The sequence below is a fragment of the Panthera uncia genome, chromosome D1 (genome assembly GCF_023721935.1).
Source record: "Panthera uncia isolate 11264 chromosome D1, Puncia_PCG_1.0, whole genome shotgun sequence".
Classification (NCBI taxonomy): Eukaryota; Metazoa; Chordata; class Mammalia; order Carnivora; family Felidae; genus Panthera; species Panthera uncia.
Window position 1 is genome coordinate 93,367,533 of NC_064808.1, and position 15,113 is coordinate 93,382,645.

Sequence of the window (15,113 nt, forward strand, 5' to 3'; positions counted from 1 at the left end):
GCATTATACCATGGAATCCACACAAGAGCCCTATTTGGCAGGTATTATCGACCTCACTCGATGAAAGAGGAAACTGAGGCTAAGGGGAGGTTGAATCACCAGTTCAGCCCAGAGCGCTCAGCCCCTCAGGAGCGAAGCCAGGGTTCTAAGCCGAGGCTGTGGGAATCCAGTCTACCTCTTGGCATCATCGTCTCCACGGCTAGAGAGCACACTCTCATTCAAGGGAAGACACGTCATCTTAATCCACGGCAAAGGCTGTGACGCACGGGAGTCATACCCTTCCTTCCAAGAAGAAGAAGAAGGGTACTCCAGAAAAAGGCCCAGCTTTCCCTGGAAACTCAGCAACACAGATTCCTCCCGTGCTAACTTGTTCACTCATCCGTTCATTCAGCAAACATTTGCTGAGGGCCCAGTATATGCCGGAAGAGATCAATAAGCATGAATCAGGAGGCAGACACACAAGTTTAAATCCCAGGCTCCCTGGGAGGGTTGTGGAAAGGGCTGAACTCTAGCTTCAAGGGCTCATAAATCGTGCAAACACTGCTTAGGCAGAACATACCTGATACAAGTTGCCTTCTCTCTCACCCTAGGTAGGCCCTGTCCTTATCCACCGGCAGAACTTCTAGACAGAATCCAGGTTAGGAGGAGAGTGAGGTTGGGGGAGGGATGTCCTTTATGGGATGTACTAATTTTAATATGTGCTACTGTTTATTTGGCAGACAATCAGGCTTTGGAACAATTCCCAGGGGCGCCCGGGGGGCTCAGTCGGTTAAGCGCCCGACTTCGGTCATGATCTCACGGTTTGTGGGTTTGAGTCCCGCGTCGGGCTCTGTGCTGACAGCTCGGAGCCTGGAGCCTGCTTCGGATTCTTTGTCTCCCTCTCTCTCTGCCCCTCCCCTGCTCACGCTCTGTGTCTCTCTCTCAAAAATAAATAAACATTTAAAAAATCAAAAAAATAATAAAAAATAAAACCAGTTTCCTAAATCAAAGATCTCCCCCCACCAAAAACTCAAACTTTGCCAGTAATTAATATCAACCCTCAACTGAAAAGGAAGCGTCTCTGGGCTGGGGCCTGCGATCTTGTCCTCGGCTGGGTCAGAGCCAAGAGACCGAGAAAATGGTCACAAACCCCGCAGCCAACTTCCAAGACCACTGGCTTACTTCTATCTGCCTCAGTGTTCTAACCTGTAAAGGGCGGGGGGCAGTGCTATTTTCTCATCCCTGTCCCATGGGGAACAGCGATGCCACAACAAGTCCACATACACAAGTTGATAGAGGTGGAAGCATTTGTAAATTGAAACATGTCTGAAAAGGAAAGCACCAGAGACACAACATGAAGAAATGTAAATGATGTCCTACATCGGGAGTTGACTGTTTGAAACTGTAGTTTGGAAAGATTGGTCAGGTTCGTCTCTAGAACTGAGTACTCAGTGAACAGCATAGGCTGCAAGACGACCCCAAGCAGAGAGCATGGGCGCATCCGGAACAGTCTTTTCTGTATCCGTGCAGCAGGAACGACGATGTCTCCACAGGCAATTATGTTTCATACCTGCTGAGCATAGAGCCCAAATGCGGGATAATAGATTTATTCACATTCCCAGCAGGTCATATGCATCAGCCCCGAAGACAGGCCCTGAACCTCAATGCTCTTTGGCACCGGTCCAGGCTGCATATATTTTAACAGCCTCTGCTAAGTATGATTTCCAGTCTCTGCTTTCAGGCTTCCAATAAATGAGAGGAAAATGCCTTTGAATAGAGGAGGATTGGACCAAAAGGTAGACTCTCTGAGATAATTCTGTTTGCAAAGCGATGATATAATAAACCAGCTCTATGCAAATCTCCCCCTGCTATCACCCAGGCCAAACCCGATTCTCATTAGATTGATATATGTCTAGTGGCACATAAAAATGCACAGCAGTCTGTATAAGGATATTGAATTTGCCCTGTATGTGAAACCCAAACCCATAACTCAGGAGGAAAAGAATGAAGTCAAAGTGGAGACTGTGTACACGGCTGGCATTCGACCAACTCCACAGTTCTGCAAGCCAATGTTTTCCATTATCACGGCATTTCATTCCCAGGGCTCAGGCGAGAGGCTGTCACTGGGCACTCAGGTTGCACGGCCACAGCCAGTCGGCTCTGTGATGCTTGGACACAGGGGCAGAGGCACTGGGTGCGTCTAGTCCGGGCCGTCAAGGGGAGATAGAGAACATGGCATTGGTCTTGTATCTCTCACAAGACCTTAAGTGGAGCTGTATTTACACTCTGTATGGGAGCAGGGCACGATCTCTGCAAGACTGGTGAGCTCAAGAGCTAGATTCTTTCCCAGCCGGTTTCATACCGGCTTAGCTCCAAATCATTTATTTGCTAATTTTGGAATGTGGAGGACTTCATAGAGTCTACAGAGACAAGGATGCCCAGGCATGTAAATGCCCATCTTTACAAATGACCTTTCGTTCGAGCCAAGTCAGGAGGTTTGATAAGCCTGGCCGCAGTGCAGGGAATGGGGAAGGAGGCGTGGGCATCTCAGGCCAGGTGGATATGGTTTTTCTGTCTATCACACAAATGGAAGCTGAGTCAAGAGAGAACTCGGAGGCCTCCCAGGGCTGCTGAGACATGTAGGTCCCCAGACCATGCTTCCTATCGGAGGAGGACAAGAGACCTCCTGAAACCTTCATCCCAAGCCAAAACTTTCTTAAACATCTGCATTTCCCCCCAGTGTCTTCCTCTGTGCTTCCACAGCCCCCCTACCCTCTCGTCCATTACAATGTGGCCTAGACTGTGTCATCACTGTCCCCCTGGCTGTCTCCTCTATCACAGCAGTGTCATGAAAGCCAGAGTTCCTTCATGCCCAGCACCTGATGGAGTGGAGCCCCCTGTTGGGGCTTTCTAATGTTCTTTGGAAAGAAGTAATGAACAGCTGGCTGGCTGGCTGGCTAAACGGATAGATGGGCAGATGGTTGGGTGGACGGACAGATAGACAGGTGGATGATGTCCTGATCCTAGTTGCAGGAGTCTCCACTCCAGAAGCAGAAATACGAACAGAAATACGGCTTTCTGAATACTTTCACACACATAAGAAGCAGGAGTCTATAAGCCAGGATGTTCTTGTGAGAGTCCCGGGCTGTTGTACACATCCAAAGAGGTTTTGGATAGTTCAGAAAAGGCCCCAAACTTTGGATGCCACCGTAAAGGAAGAGAGGCTCAGCTACAGCTTGTTCAACACAGACCTAAAGCCAGCTTTGATTCTCCCCAAACTCCTGTATGTTTTGCCGCTGCAGACACGAGTTTAGGAGACGCTACCCTGAAGACGATGACACTTCCCCCCCTTTCTTTCTAATCACACTAGGGAGTGCTGATTTACTCCCGTGGAGACGTGGCAACGCTCTGATCTCTCCCACTCCTGCAGATCTACAGGGTGCAGATGGCAAAGCAGGAGTGAAGAGGAGAAGAAAAATGGAAAGGGGGGGGATGGCAGCAACAACAAGAATAATGTTAAGCAGGAGGGCTCCCTTCTGTCCCTCTGGCTGAGCAATCGCTCAAGAGCCACGTCCACTTCTGCGGAGTTATTTCGAAGGGGAAGCTGTGTTCACACCCCAGGCAAGGACTTCGAAAACTGCTGTGGAGCAAATGCAGGGTTTCAGCTCCCGGTGTGATGAATGTGCATGCTAAAATTACCTTGATCTCCATTACCCAGCTGAGAGATGTCAAGAGTAAGGCATCGGGAACGAGCCCGCCCCCGTGGCTTAAAAGCCTGCCTGTCAATCCACACCAAGCAAACCCTGCTTTGCCATATGGAGAAGAGGAAAAGCCTTTACCTCTGGAGGTGCAGCCATTGGCTGGGTCAATTTCCTTCCCGTCAACTTTGAATGCCCAGCGGCCTGGAACATTGACGTTCGTGGTCTCTTGGATATTCACAATATCAGGGGTTCTTGACCCCGGGAGGCTGAAGAAATTGGTGAGGTTTCCACCATTAAATCCTGCCTAGAGCACAAAAGGAAGGCGAGACTTGAACACAAACACCACCCTTGTGGGTTAACTGGCCGTCGTACCTTATCTTCAGATTCCAGCACATCGAAATCAGGAGACCCCTTTTCCTGGAGTTCCCGGGGCCACCACTGCAGGTGAGAAAGGCCTGCCTAGCTCATGCCACACCCACGTCAAGGTACCACAGATGGGCAAGATTAGCCTCTCGGTCCACCTGCAAAATCAGACACGCTTCTCTAGCTCAAAACGGTTGGCAGGGTTCCCTCCAGCATGCTGAGCAGCCTAAGCAAGGAGAAGAGTACTTCGGAAACAGGGTGGACGTGAAATGGAGAGCCACATACCTGTGCCATCACTCCCCCAAGGCCGGTCAGGGGGTCACCGCCGCTCGCTGTCCCAGTGGTCCAATTGATTTCATAATAATTGAAGAGCGTGAATGTATAGGATCCATCAGACACCAGGACAGCCTGGAAGGTGTTCACCTACAGGATGGCAGTGGGTGGTCTCATGACTTCCCTTCCCAGAAGCTCCTCTCCCCAGCCGCCTCTACCCTGCACCTTCCCTGCCCCCCGGCAGCTCAGAGCTGCTCCAGTGCCAGCCCTCACGCGCTGCCTCCTCTCTGACTTTGTTCTCGCCCCCAGTCGGGAAAGCGAGACATGTGGGAGCATGCACCTGAAAAGAGAAATTGCCTGAGGAGAACCTAGGGGCTGACTCAGCACCCCCTTTTACAGCTCTGATTCAAGCCAGAGAAGTCAGAGGCCCCGCGCGGCTTGTGATAATGCGTGAACACCTATAGATGGCAGCATGAGAATAAACTATAGGAAGTGGTCCAGGCAGGGGAAGGGCCACAAGCACCTGTTCCCTGAGCAGGTTGGATGGGGCGTCGGCAGGCGGGGAGGAGGGCCATCAAATGCCCGTCAGTGTTGACTAAGGGCCAACGTCTGCTCTGTGCTCTCTTGCGTCCTGGAAAACACCCGCTAATCTTGGTGAGCTGTCTCCCCTCTTTAAAATGGAAGTGGGAATGTGGTTTTTAAAAAGCACTTTCTGGGGAGAAATTGCTCTTCTAATTGAGCATGCATGTATCACTTTATATCTGCAGAAATCTCAACACCCGCCTGTACCTCAGACCAATGCTAAGGGGGGCAATTTTTTGGTCCTTTCTCATCTGAGAGCTTAAAAACCGAGGGCTGAGGGAGATGAATTGCTGGACATTTTGCAAGGATCTAGCGACAGAAGATGGGATTCGAGCCGGAGCCCCCAGTCTCTCTCTCAGTGCACTGTCATTACACGCGGTCTTCATTTTCACCTTTTTAGGATAGAGATGTTATATAAATTCAAACAAGCCTCGCGAACAGTTTCCAGAAACAAGCCGTAGCCAACTCTGTCCTTTACTGTCTCCCTTGGTTAATCCCTACCCCTCGACACGGGTTTTCAGGAAATGCAAATAAAAGGAGGGCTAAAAGAGAGGAGGCTGACCTTTTCCATTCAAGCCTCACACTTTCCCCAGCTGCCTGATACCATCCCGGCTAACGTTCCGTCAGACACAGAGGAAGACCCAAATTCTTATCCTGTGTAATCAGACTGGGGTGGAGGATGTTGGAAGCCCCAAATCTCCCATCCTAGACAGTCTCGGGGAGGGAGACAAGGTGCAAGTAAAGAAAAGCCCTTTTTGTAAATGCGGATTCTCTCCTCCAGCTCGGTGCCTGCCATAGCCGATGGCGCTCATGATAGGGTCGGGCAGGTATATGCCTCTACTCTTTGGCCCCGCTCAACAAAAGAGGTAAGTGGGGCACCGAGATGCCCGAGGAGTCAGCTCGAGATTTTGCTCTAAGATCACTGCAGGGTCAGGTTCTGGAGACAGGCATCGAGTCAAGGTCACAGGAGGTCTGAAGAGCAACCCTCCTCCAGACTGGGATTCTCCTTCAAGGAGGGTATCCCTTCTCCTGAAATAAAGTTGGAAATATCTCTGGTGCAAGCAGGTCTTGAGAACAACCCAGAAGTCACCCCAAAGCCAACCAAGCACCCTAACCACCCCACAAGGGCTGGCTCACCCTCGCGCACGTTCTGCCTCGCTCTCACACACCCTACGCGTACGTATCTCCTCAACATTTGCTCTTAGGCTCCTCCCGATCGTTTTTGGTGGAACCGTGTTTTTTTCCATTCTTGAAAAGCCCTTTTATTTTGCAGAGGACTTTCAGTGATGCCTGGAGGAGGAGGCAGCTGGAGGGGAGAGTCCAGGAATTGGAGTGAGGGCATGTTAACTTGAACCTTGCTTGGCCTCCCGTGAGGTTCAAATCTCCTCGCTTGTCACCAGGGCAGCTCACTTAACTTCCTGGGCCTATGGCCCCACCTTTCAGGTGGAATGAGTTTTGCTTACTACACAATATCCCTGTGGGGGCTAAATGAAATGCACAACTAGCCTATCACAGCACTGGGCTCACAGTAAGCTCTTAATAACCATTAGTTTTCCCTCCTGAAAGTAGAGATGTCCTCTTCTCTCTTCCTTGCTATCAGGCTTCCAATGAATGGCAACTTCCACCTCTAAGAGACTTCTCACGCCATTTGCTTATTTGGCCCAGTGATGTGTGTTCCTACAGAGGAGGGGAAACCTGGGGTGACGACAGATGGAAGAGGAGTCAATTTAAAAGATAGAGATGGATGGACACATCAGCAGCTTGGAAGGCTTGTACCATCTTTTCTCCAAGGAGCCCAAAGCACTTAGCTGTTGCCTCATTCATCCTCATTGAAAGAGTTCTTACCTAGCCCCCAAATTTCCTCCAAAGTACGAACCAGAAAGTATCTAAATTATCTTGCCATTTTTATGGCCAATGGAAGTTTTTTTGGAAAAAATGGTGGTCAGCATTTGACGGGCATTTCTTCTCTTTTTTCCCCCCCACTGACGCTAAAATTTATCCATCACTAGCATCCTGCATTTTAAAGTTGTAAGGTATGAGGCTTGAAGGACATAAAACATCACTCCAGGAGTTGTTAGCAATCCATAACATGACAGAGGGAAATGTATGCTGCTTGAGAGGTTATTTCTAGCCAACGCATCCACTGTTTAAACTTGCGTCTTTCTGTTCTCCAGAACCTCTTAGCGGTAAAGTGCATTCTCATGCTCTGGGGTCAGAAGGTTCTAAAACACAATGTGCTCAATGCAGGCAGCCGTGAATGGCTGGCCCAGCACTTTTCCACCTCTGCCTCTAACTCAGTAGTTTCTATTCCATCCCTAAACAACTGACTCATTGCCAAGGAAATTGGAAAACAGATGGAATTGGAAATAATGCTAAGAAAGCAGAGGGCAGAGTTTTGAATGTCTTTGCTTACTGGAAATTATACAGTTGGAGATACGTCTGCTACTTCAAAAATCTCCACTGCCAAAGTCACCCAAATGAGCTGCAGACTTTTGTGAAAACTGTGTTCTGTCCCTTTATATAGAAAGTTGATTATCTCTACGATAATGCCAGTGATAATCTTCCTTATTTGACTTTTATTTGACTGCTCATTTGGGATTTCAGAGCAGATGTTGAAACTTTATTCATGAAACGCTTTAACTGCCCACTTCAATTAGCATCAAATATGAATAATTCCAGACCTGGTCACAATAAAAAAAAAAAAGGTCATAACATAATAAAATGAACCAGGTAGGTCATTTGTACCCAAATCCAGCCCCCTATTTTCCACTTCCTACCAGGCTTTGAAAAAAAAAAAAAAAAAAAAAAAAAAAAAAAAAGCAATGAATAAATAAAATAAAATAAAATAAAATAAAATAAAATAAAATAAAAAAGGAGGGGGAAGGAAATCAGCTGATAGAGAGAGGCATTTGTGCCCCTGGCAAGAAAAAAAGACCTTTGGGTTCCTGACGGGTCCCTAAGCATGTGGCCTGGATAGGGTCACAGGACCTCAATCACTCTCCTGCAAAATAGGAATGCTACCTTCTGCCAGAAAATTATGGAGAGGCTCTTTTTAGATATTCGTAATGATAAGTGATGGAGATGACACATGCGAGATATCATTACAGCTGACTGGACTGCTCAGGTATGATATCTCCCTCTGTTTCCTGGAAAGTGGGTGGCAAGACTCATTAGTTTAACTCAGGAAACTGACACTCCTCAGCTCTAACAATTAGACTCCGTCATAGCAGTGAAGACGGACAAGAATTAGATGTCAGGATAGGAAGTGGAAAACAGAAAATTTGAATTATTACAGGTGTGGTACTGCTCCCTCCATAAAACGTGACTTCCTCCCATGTCACAATGAAAACCCAAGTGGCAGAGAAGGTTGCCATGTCTTTGAAGTACTTCCTGATGTCCTTGGTGGCTCTTTTCAAGATGACAGGGTCCATGGTCTCTCTGTAATAGATCTCGCCCCGGATTCCATTGTGCACATCTGCCCAAAAGGGAGCAATGAAGGCCCTCCCATCCGTCAGGGGAAAGGATTCTGGCGTGAACTGGCTCACTAGCACATTGAAGGAAACTACTCCGTTGTTATTGACCTGAAAAAATAAGACAGGTTGGCCAGAATGGATCTGCAAATGTGACGTCAGAGTCACAAACCAGTAGAGACATTGGCCTAATCATATGAATGAAAACAACTTTTAAACCACTGAGTTGGAACCCCCAAACACCAGCTTCCAGCACTCAACGAGGAGGTTCATTTACTCCCAGACAAACTCATTGGTTTTCTTTCACTTCCAATTTGTGGTCAGCTTCATTTCTTATTAATAATCAGTCTTGTTTTCATGTTTTTTATCCTATCTCTGTTTACACTTATAAAATGCTACCGGTGTGTGTGTGTGTGTGTGTGCGCGCGCGCGCGCACGTGCATTGGGTCAGGCAAGAGGTAATGTGGACCATAAAGAAGATCCAGCATGACAGATGCAAAATAGTTAGAAAAACAACAACAACAATGACAAAACCATGGAAGCAACAAGTTAAATTAAAAAATTGTTGAGCTGTATATTACACCTTGATTCCTAGTAGAAGAGAGTCAGTAAAAGCTAAATCAAATACTCCATTATTGAACTCAGATCTCAGGATCAACCATACCCTGTTCTGAATGAGGCATTTAAAGGACTGCTATTGATTCAATTGACTTCACAACCACTCTGTACCCACATCAAGGACAAGGTTACAACCTACAGATGCCCAATTCCATGATAGCTCTTGCAGTCTGATGGCGTCTTTGTATAATCGCTGCATAAAAATGGAGATGTGAAATCTATACGTTGTATATGTAAATGACTATCTTATGGTGATTTCTTCATGACTTGCAAAAGGCTTAGTAAGCTTATTAAATTACTGAGCCTACTGCAAATCAGAGCCAATATGCACACTCCATTGATGCAGGACCTGTACACAATTCAGCCTCTGCCTGTGCCTGCAGCTCCGTGAGATTGATTTAACCTGTGGCTTGTACAACGGCTTCGACAGCAGAAATGTCTGGGATGGGAACACTTGCAACACTTCCAGAAAACCTGGAGATCACTTGCCTATACATTTAATTGTTGGTTGCATCCTCTTAATCAGTAATATTATGGACATTAACAGTGACCCAGATCCCAGCGGTAAGTTATCAGTGCCTGGGCCAAGGGTGCATCAATCTGTTTGGGGAGCCACAGTGTATGGTTTGGAAGGGAAGCGGAGATCCAGCTACAAGGATGTTAAGAGCCTCTTGGGTGCGCGAGAGAGCCAACAACCCAGAGGAGAAGCTCGAAAAAGATTGCACGACTCAAAGTACTGGAAACCCAGGGAACATTTTACCCCCAAATAAGTCTACCCCAAATTAAGGACCCTCCTTTTGCAAGGGCAAGAATTGTTCAGACTCCATGATACAATAGAGGAGAAAGAGGAGCTCGATGAAACCCATGTTTTCTAGAGGTCTGGGAGACTAAGGCTTCCAGAATGGAAGTCCTGTACACGCCTCTCATCTCCAAAACCAGCTCAACACATTCTGAAATTTACAATCGGCTGTTACAGACTAAGGAGGCGCTGCTGTAAGTGGACCCCAAAAGGCATCTCAGGATGCCAGAGCAAGGTATTGGCTAGGAAATAACAGCTGTCATTAAGACTCACAGACTAGCGGAGGGAGGTGGTATTGACTCACATGTGTTTTGCTTATACTCTGTAGTGAAGATCAGAGGTTCTCAGACTTTTGTGGGCCTCGGAATCACCTGGAGGGCTCATTAAAACTCAGATTACCAGGCTCCCTTCCCAGCTTCTGATTCAGCAGTTTGTGGCGGGGGGGGGGGGGGGTGCCCTGAGATGTGGCATTTCTAACAAGCGCCAAAGTGATGTGGATGCTGCAGGTTCAAGGACCACTGGTTTGACAGTGGAGGAGGGAGCCACTTTCTGATAGGTGTCAGTCCTTAGAGATACATCAAAGTGTGGGCAATACAGAGGTCCCAGGTGCAGAGATGGCCAGAGACAGAGGCATTGGAGTTTCAGTTCTTCCTTCAGGGCAAGACACAGAATAGAATAGAATAGAATAGAATAGAATAGAATGTGATAGAATCTACATACGCCTCACCCCATGCTTTAAGGCCAAAGATAGAGACAGGTTCAGTTTCTCTGAACCTTCTCAGTGTGCCACCATTCACTAGCAAGAAACTCAAAGACCTAAAAAAAAAATAATAACCTGAGAACACAGGTGCCCAGGAGAACTCTGACACAAACGGTACCATTTCTTCATGCAGGTTTGAAAATGGGACCCCATGGCATATCTCAGACCCAACAAAGACGGCCAGTTCTGCAAACAACTTACACATAATAGTTGATTATCCCTCTACGATGCTCTGGCTCTGTTCCAAATTGGTAGGAAGCTAAAGAACAGCAGATGCCTAAACTTTTCACACCCCCAGAAGGGAAAGAAAAATGATATTGCTCCTATTGTGCTTCATTGTGTCTTTTTATCTTGTCGCGTAGCAGAAATAATGTTCATGGCATCGGGGCCTCTGCTTCACTTCTGTGTTTAATCACCCACAAAAGCAATTTATTGCCCTGTATACTCCTCTACTATGAACATTAGCCATTAAATATACCTTTGACTTTCTTAATCATAAAACCTATCAGCTCATGAAATCTCAGAACTTGTCGTTCCAGCTGGCAATAAATCTTCCATTCCTGGAACCCTGGACGAAGGTGTTTAAAATGTTTTCCTTAATGATAAACAAAGAGCAGAGCCCGGCTCTCCTCCACTTACATAGACGGTGCGGTAAGGAACGCCAAAGAAGAAAACGGGGATGGCCAGCTTAATCTCGGATGAGCTTCCGTCGTCTACTTTCGGGGTTTTTGTGTCATTCTGCCAGAATGGATACATGAGCTCCCTGGGCTGAGCTGTCGAGAGAGACGGTGGTAAGCTAGATGGCAGGGCCCTCTTCGCTTGGCAAGCTGCTTCCCTCCCACCCACTAAAGCCAGCTTCTTTCAGTGAGCCTTACAAACTAAATGCAAGTCAGACTGCCTTTTCGTTTATCCTGAACCTAAGCTGTACACAATGCATTATCTTCTGCCTCTGGAAAGGAAAGTATGGGAGCAATGCCATTTCTCCTTAGGAGAAATCACTTCATGCTTTGTTTCTGTGCTTCCATACGTTCTGGAGAGAGCAACGGTTAAAACTGTCTGGAGGGCTGTGAAATCACCCCTGCCTGGAGCTCTCAGAGCGCTGAGACGGGGTTTCTCTGGCAGGGCGTAGGATAGCTTCATCCTTGATTGGAAGGCAAGCGGAGAGACGGTGGCCTGTGGCTATGAACCTCCCTCCTGGCTTAAGAATTCCACTATCATGTCTTTTCCTGAAAGGAGTCCCCTCCTCCTCCTGCACAGTAGAAGATACCAGATCCCAGAAGGAAATAAGCAACAGTTGGAGCCAGGACAAAAGTGGGAGGAGACGGTTTGTAGTAACTGGCCCGCAAATGAACTCCATTGAGCCCAGGCCCTGCGAGAGGGCTCTCTGCCCAGTTCCTATTGACGAAAGACAGACATGGGAGCCTCTGGGACGAGGGAGGCGGGGCCCCGAGAACTCTTTGGAGAGGAGGCACAGGGCTCTTACTCATCAGCCCCGTCAAAGGTGAGGGTCATCGCACGAACACACACAGCTCGCCTCTGGTAAACCACATCACCACCCATCCTGGCAACCTGGCTTGTGTCTCAGAAGTGTCTCTTCCAAACTCATGCAAAGGTGGCCTGGTTCAGCATGAGAAATTAGACCATTTCCCCAAGGTCTGTGTTACCGATGATCAGGTCCAATGGCATCTATGAAATAATCTACGCTTGGGGGTGTATCTTTTCTCTGCCTCCATCCTTTCTTGTCTTGAATGAAAATAGAACCACAGAGTATCACCTTTTCTTCCTTTTTTTAATTGTTAATTTTCACGGCCAGTGGCAAATCCATTTGGGGCTTCCGGCCATGGATCTTGAGCTACCTGCTTGCAACACCCCAATCTCAGGTGAGGCCCTCTCCTTGAGAAAGTCCCTGCTCTGTGCTGATGGTGCTGATAGGCTGGCGAGCAGCTGGCCAAGGACCGTCCTGCTCCTTCGGGAGCTTTTTAGTGAGGATACGACAGCTCATGTAAGGGAGAATGCACAGTGACCAGAAAGGACTACAGCAGGGCCTGGCCAAGTGCCAGCTTCTCTCTTCCTGGAGCAGGGAATGAGAGATCTGTCTGGTCAGAGAGCTAATCTGTTTCCAATGGCTAACATCAGAGGAGAACGGGGAAACTAGCCCAGTCATTAGTGCACGAGCATTGTTCCCCGAGCCCCGGAAGTCTCCAGGAAGCCAACCAAATCGGACCGTTAAGGAGGGCTGTAGCTGGTGTAATCAGAAGCACAGCCGACGTTCTTTATTTAGTGCCACAGTCAGCAGGCAAACAAGGGCTCTTTAAAATTCGTCTTCACACACACCTAACAAATTCCAAATTCCTAGAAGGTAGGGCCTTTTTTTAAAAAAAAGTCTCTTTATAATCCCTATCATAGCGTTAGACATAGACACTTATTAAATTTGAAGGGTGATGCACTTTCTCAAATTAATAATAACAAATCAAACCATGTCATGGATTTATCTTGCATCGGGAACATTTTAGGAGTCGTGCCCGAGTATGAGTAAGGGCTGAAATTCATGCTGAATTGTAATCATTTTAATGAAAGGATTAATTCAGATTCTGGGAAGCCTTGGCCAGTCTGTCTAGGAAAAGGAAAGTCCATATCTCTCAGGGAGGACACAGGAAAGTGTGGTCGTGGAAGCTATCTCTAACTTCTTTCCTTGCTCTAAAGGTGAGGCAAATTTGCAAGATTCTTCTCTTCATGAGTGAACCTAACCAGTTCAAGATTTTAAACAGGAGAGAATGAATCATTCAAATTTTTCCATTTTAAGAATACAAATAAGGGGCGCCTGGGTGGCTCAGTCGGTTAAGCGTCCGACTTTAGCTCAGGTCACGATCTTGCGGTCCGTGAGTTCGAGCCCCGCGTCGGGCTCTGGGCTGATGGCTCGGAGCCTGGAGCCTGCTTCCGATTCTGTGTCTCCCTCTCTCTCTGCCCCTCCCCCATTCGTGCTCTGTCTCTCTCTGTCTCAAAAATAAATAAAAACATTTAAAAAAATTAAGAAAAAAAAAGAATACAAATAATAAAGATACCAAATATTGTCAGTACTTGATAAATACTTGTTGAATGAGAAAGGTGCTTAATAAAGGGAAGTAGGTTGAAACTATAGTAGTTTCCACCTTCAAAGCCATCACTATTCTAAAAAAATACAACTTGTGAACAGCACGGCCTATCATTAACAACAGAATTAACAAAAGAAAAGATGCCTACCCATGCCGGCTTTAGGCTGAGAATTTCACAAGAAATATATAACTATGCTCCCAGAACTTTTTTTTTTCTCACCAAATAAAACACAACTTTCTTAGAGCAGGTGTAGGAGGCTAGGGTCCATAGGACTCTCATTACTGTGGGGTTTCACACTATAGTTTGCATATTATCACTGTTTAAAGTTACCCAACCGTAGCAAAAAAATGTTAGGGTTATACACACAGTATAGATCTGTTCACTCAGACTTGTAAGCATGTGTCAGCTGAACCCAACAAACAAAACCAAGAAAGATGCTTTAGAATTTTAGTCATAAAAGTTTCAAATCTGTATAGATTTCCCCATCTTTCTTCTCTAAAATACAAAAACAGTAGAAAGAAATGTATGTAGCCTCTCACCTACCCAGGGCGATGCTACCCAGGGAAGATGAAATTACTGAGGAGAATAATTTTCACATTTCACTGCAAGTTTTAGGTTTTCTTGCCATTGTACAAGGCCACGAATATACAAGTCAAAGACATAAATGCCATTGGGAATTCCTGATTTGGGCTAAAACAAGTATATTTTTAAAATACCCTTTAAAACCTGAGCCACTGGTTAAATGCCCTCATTGGAATCAATCATCAGGCATGGGGTGCACATGAACTTATACCATATACTTTTAATGAAAATTATTTGCATTATTTTAAAGATCGACTCCATTAACATGGGGCAACCTGGCATATATAAATTGTGTTTGAAGTTAAATAAGAAAAAGTAAGAATCGAAATGAACATCATTCAAAGTTAATGAAGTTTGCCCTTGACCACGGAGTGTGATTTACATTTTTCTTGCTGTATCTGTAGACACATGTACACCTGCCCTGACGATTACAGTTCCAACAAAAGTATCTCTTTATAAATTCAAGAGCATGCTAATCAAGAGCTTTATGGAATTCTGGAGTACTCACCTTGCTGCTGTACAAGTGCGAAGATGAAAGAGACCCAAATTCTAAGTAATGATGAATAATTCATCCTGGAATTTTAAAAAGAAAAAGAAAAAAAAAATCCCCAGCTTGCCAGAGTAAATAGAACACCAGGTGTGTTTGGTAGCAAATCCCAAGCCACATCACAACCATCATAGAACAAATTCACATAACAACATCAACAGTTCTGCATCAGGTTGAAATTCCCTGAATGCTGGCAGGTCCTCCCAAGTTCAATGCTTCACGAACAAATTAGACTCCCCCATGAGATGCCAGTTTGTAAGTACAATAAGATCATTCAAATTGCAGGAAATTCTATGGAATCAATGAAGGTGGCAACGAGTAAAGGAAAGGCGTCTATGCTGTAGCT

At 46.3% G+C, this 15,113-nt stretch overlaps 1 protein-coding gene across 1 annotated transcript in view; it reads right to left on the bottom strand.

Moving 5' to 3' along the window:
• Nucleotides 1-14,792, bottom strand: part of TECTA (tectorin alpha) — a 70,380-nt gene extending 55,588 nt beyond the window's left edge. Inside the window, exons 1-5 of the mRNA XM_049620884.1 lie at nucleotides 14,729-14,792; nucleotides 11,185-11,318; nucleotides 8,192-8,479; nucleotides 4,329-4,466; nucleotides 3,819-3,984 (exon numbers count right to left, since the gene is read on the bottom strand). Of these exons, the coding sequence (XP_049476841.1) occupies nucleotides 3,819-3,984; nucleotides 4,329-4,466; nucleotides 8,192-8,479; nucleotides 11,185-11,318; nucleotides 14,729-14,792 (790 nt within the window). The remainder of the gene's footprint in view (nucleotides 1-3,818; nucleotides 3,985-4,328; nucleotides 4,467-8,191; nucleotides 8,480-11,184; nucleotides 11,319-14,728) is intronic.
• Between the last annotated feature and the right edge of the window lie 321 nt (nucleotides 14,793-15,113).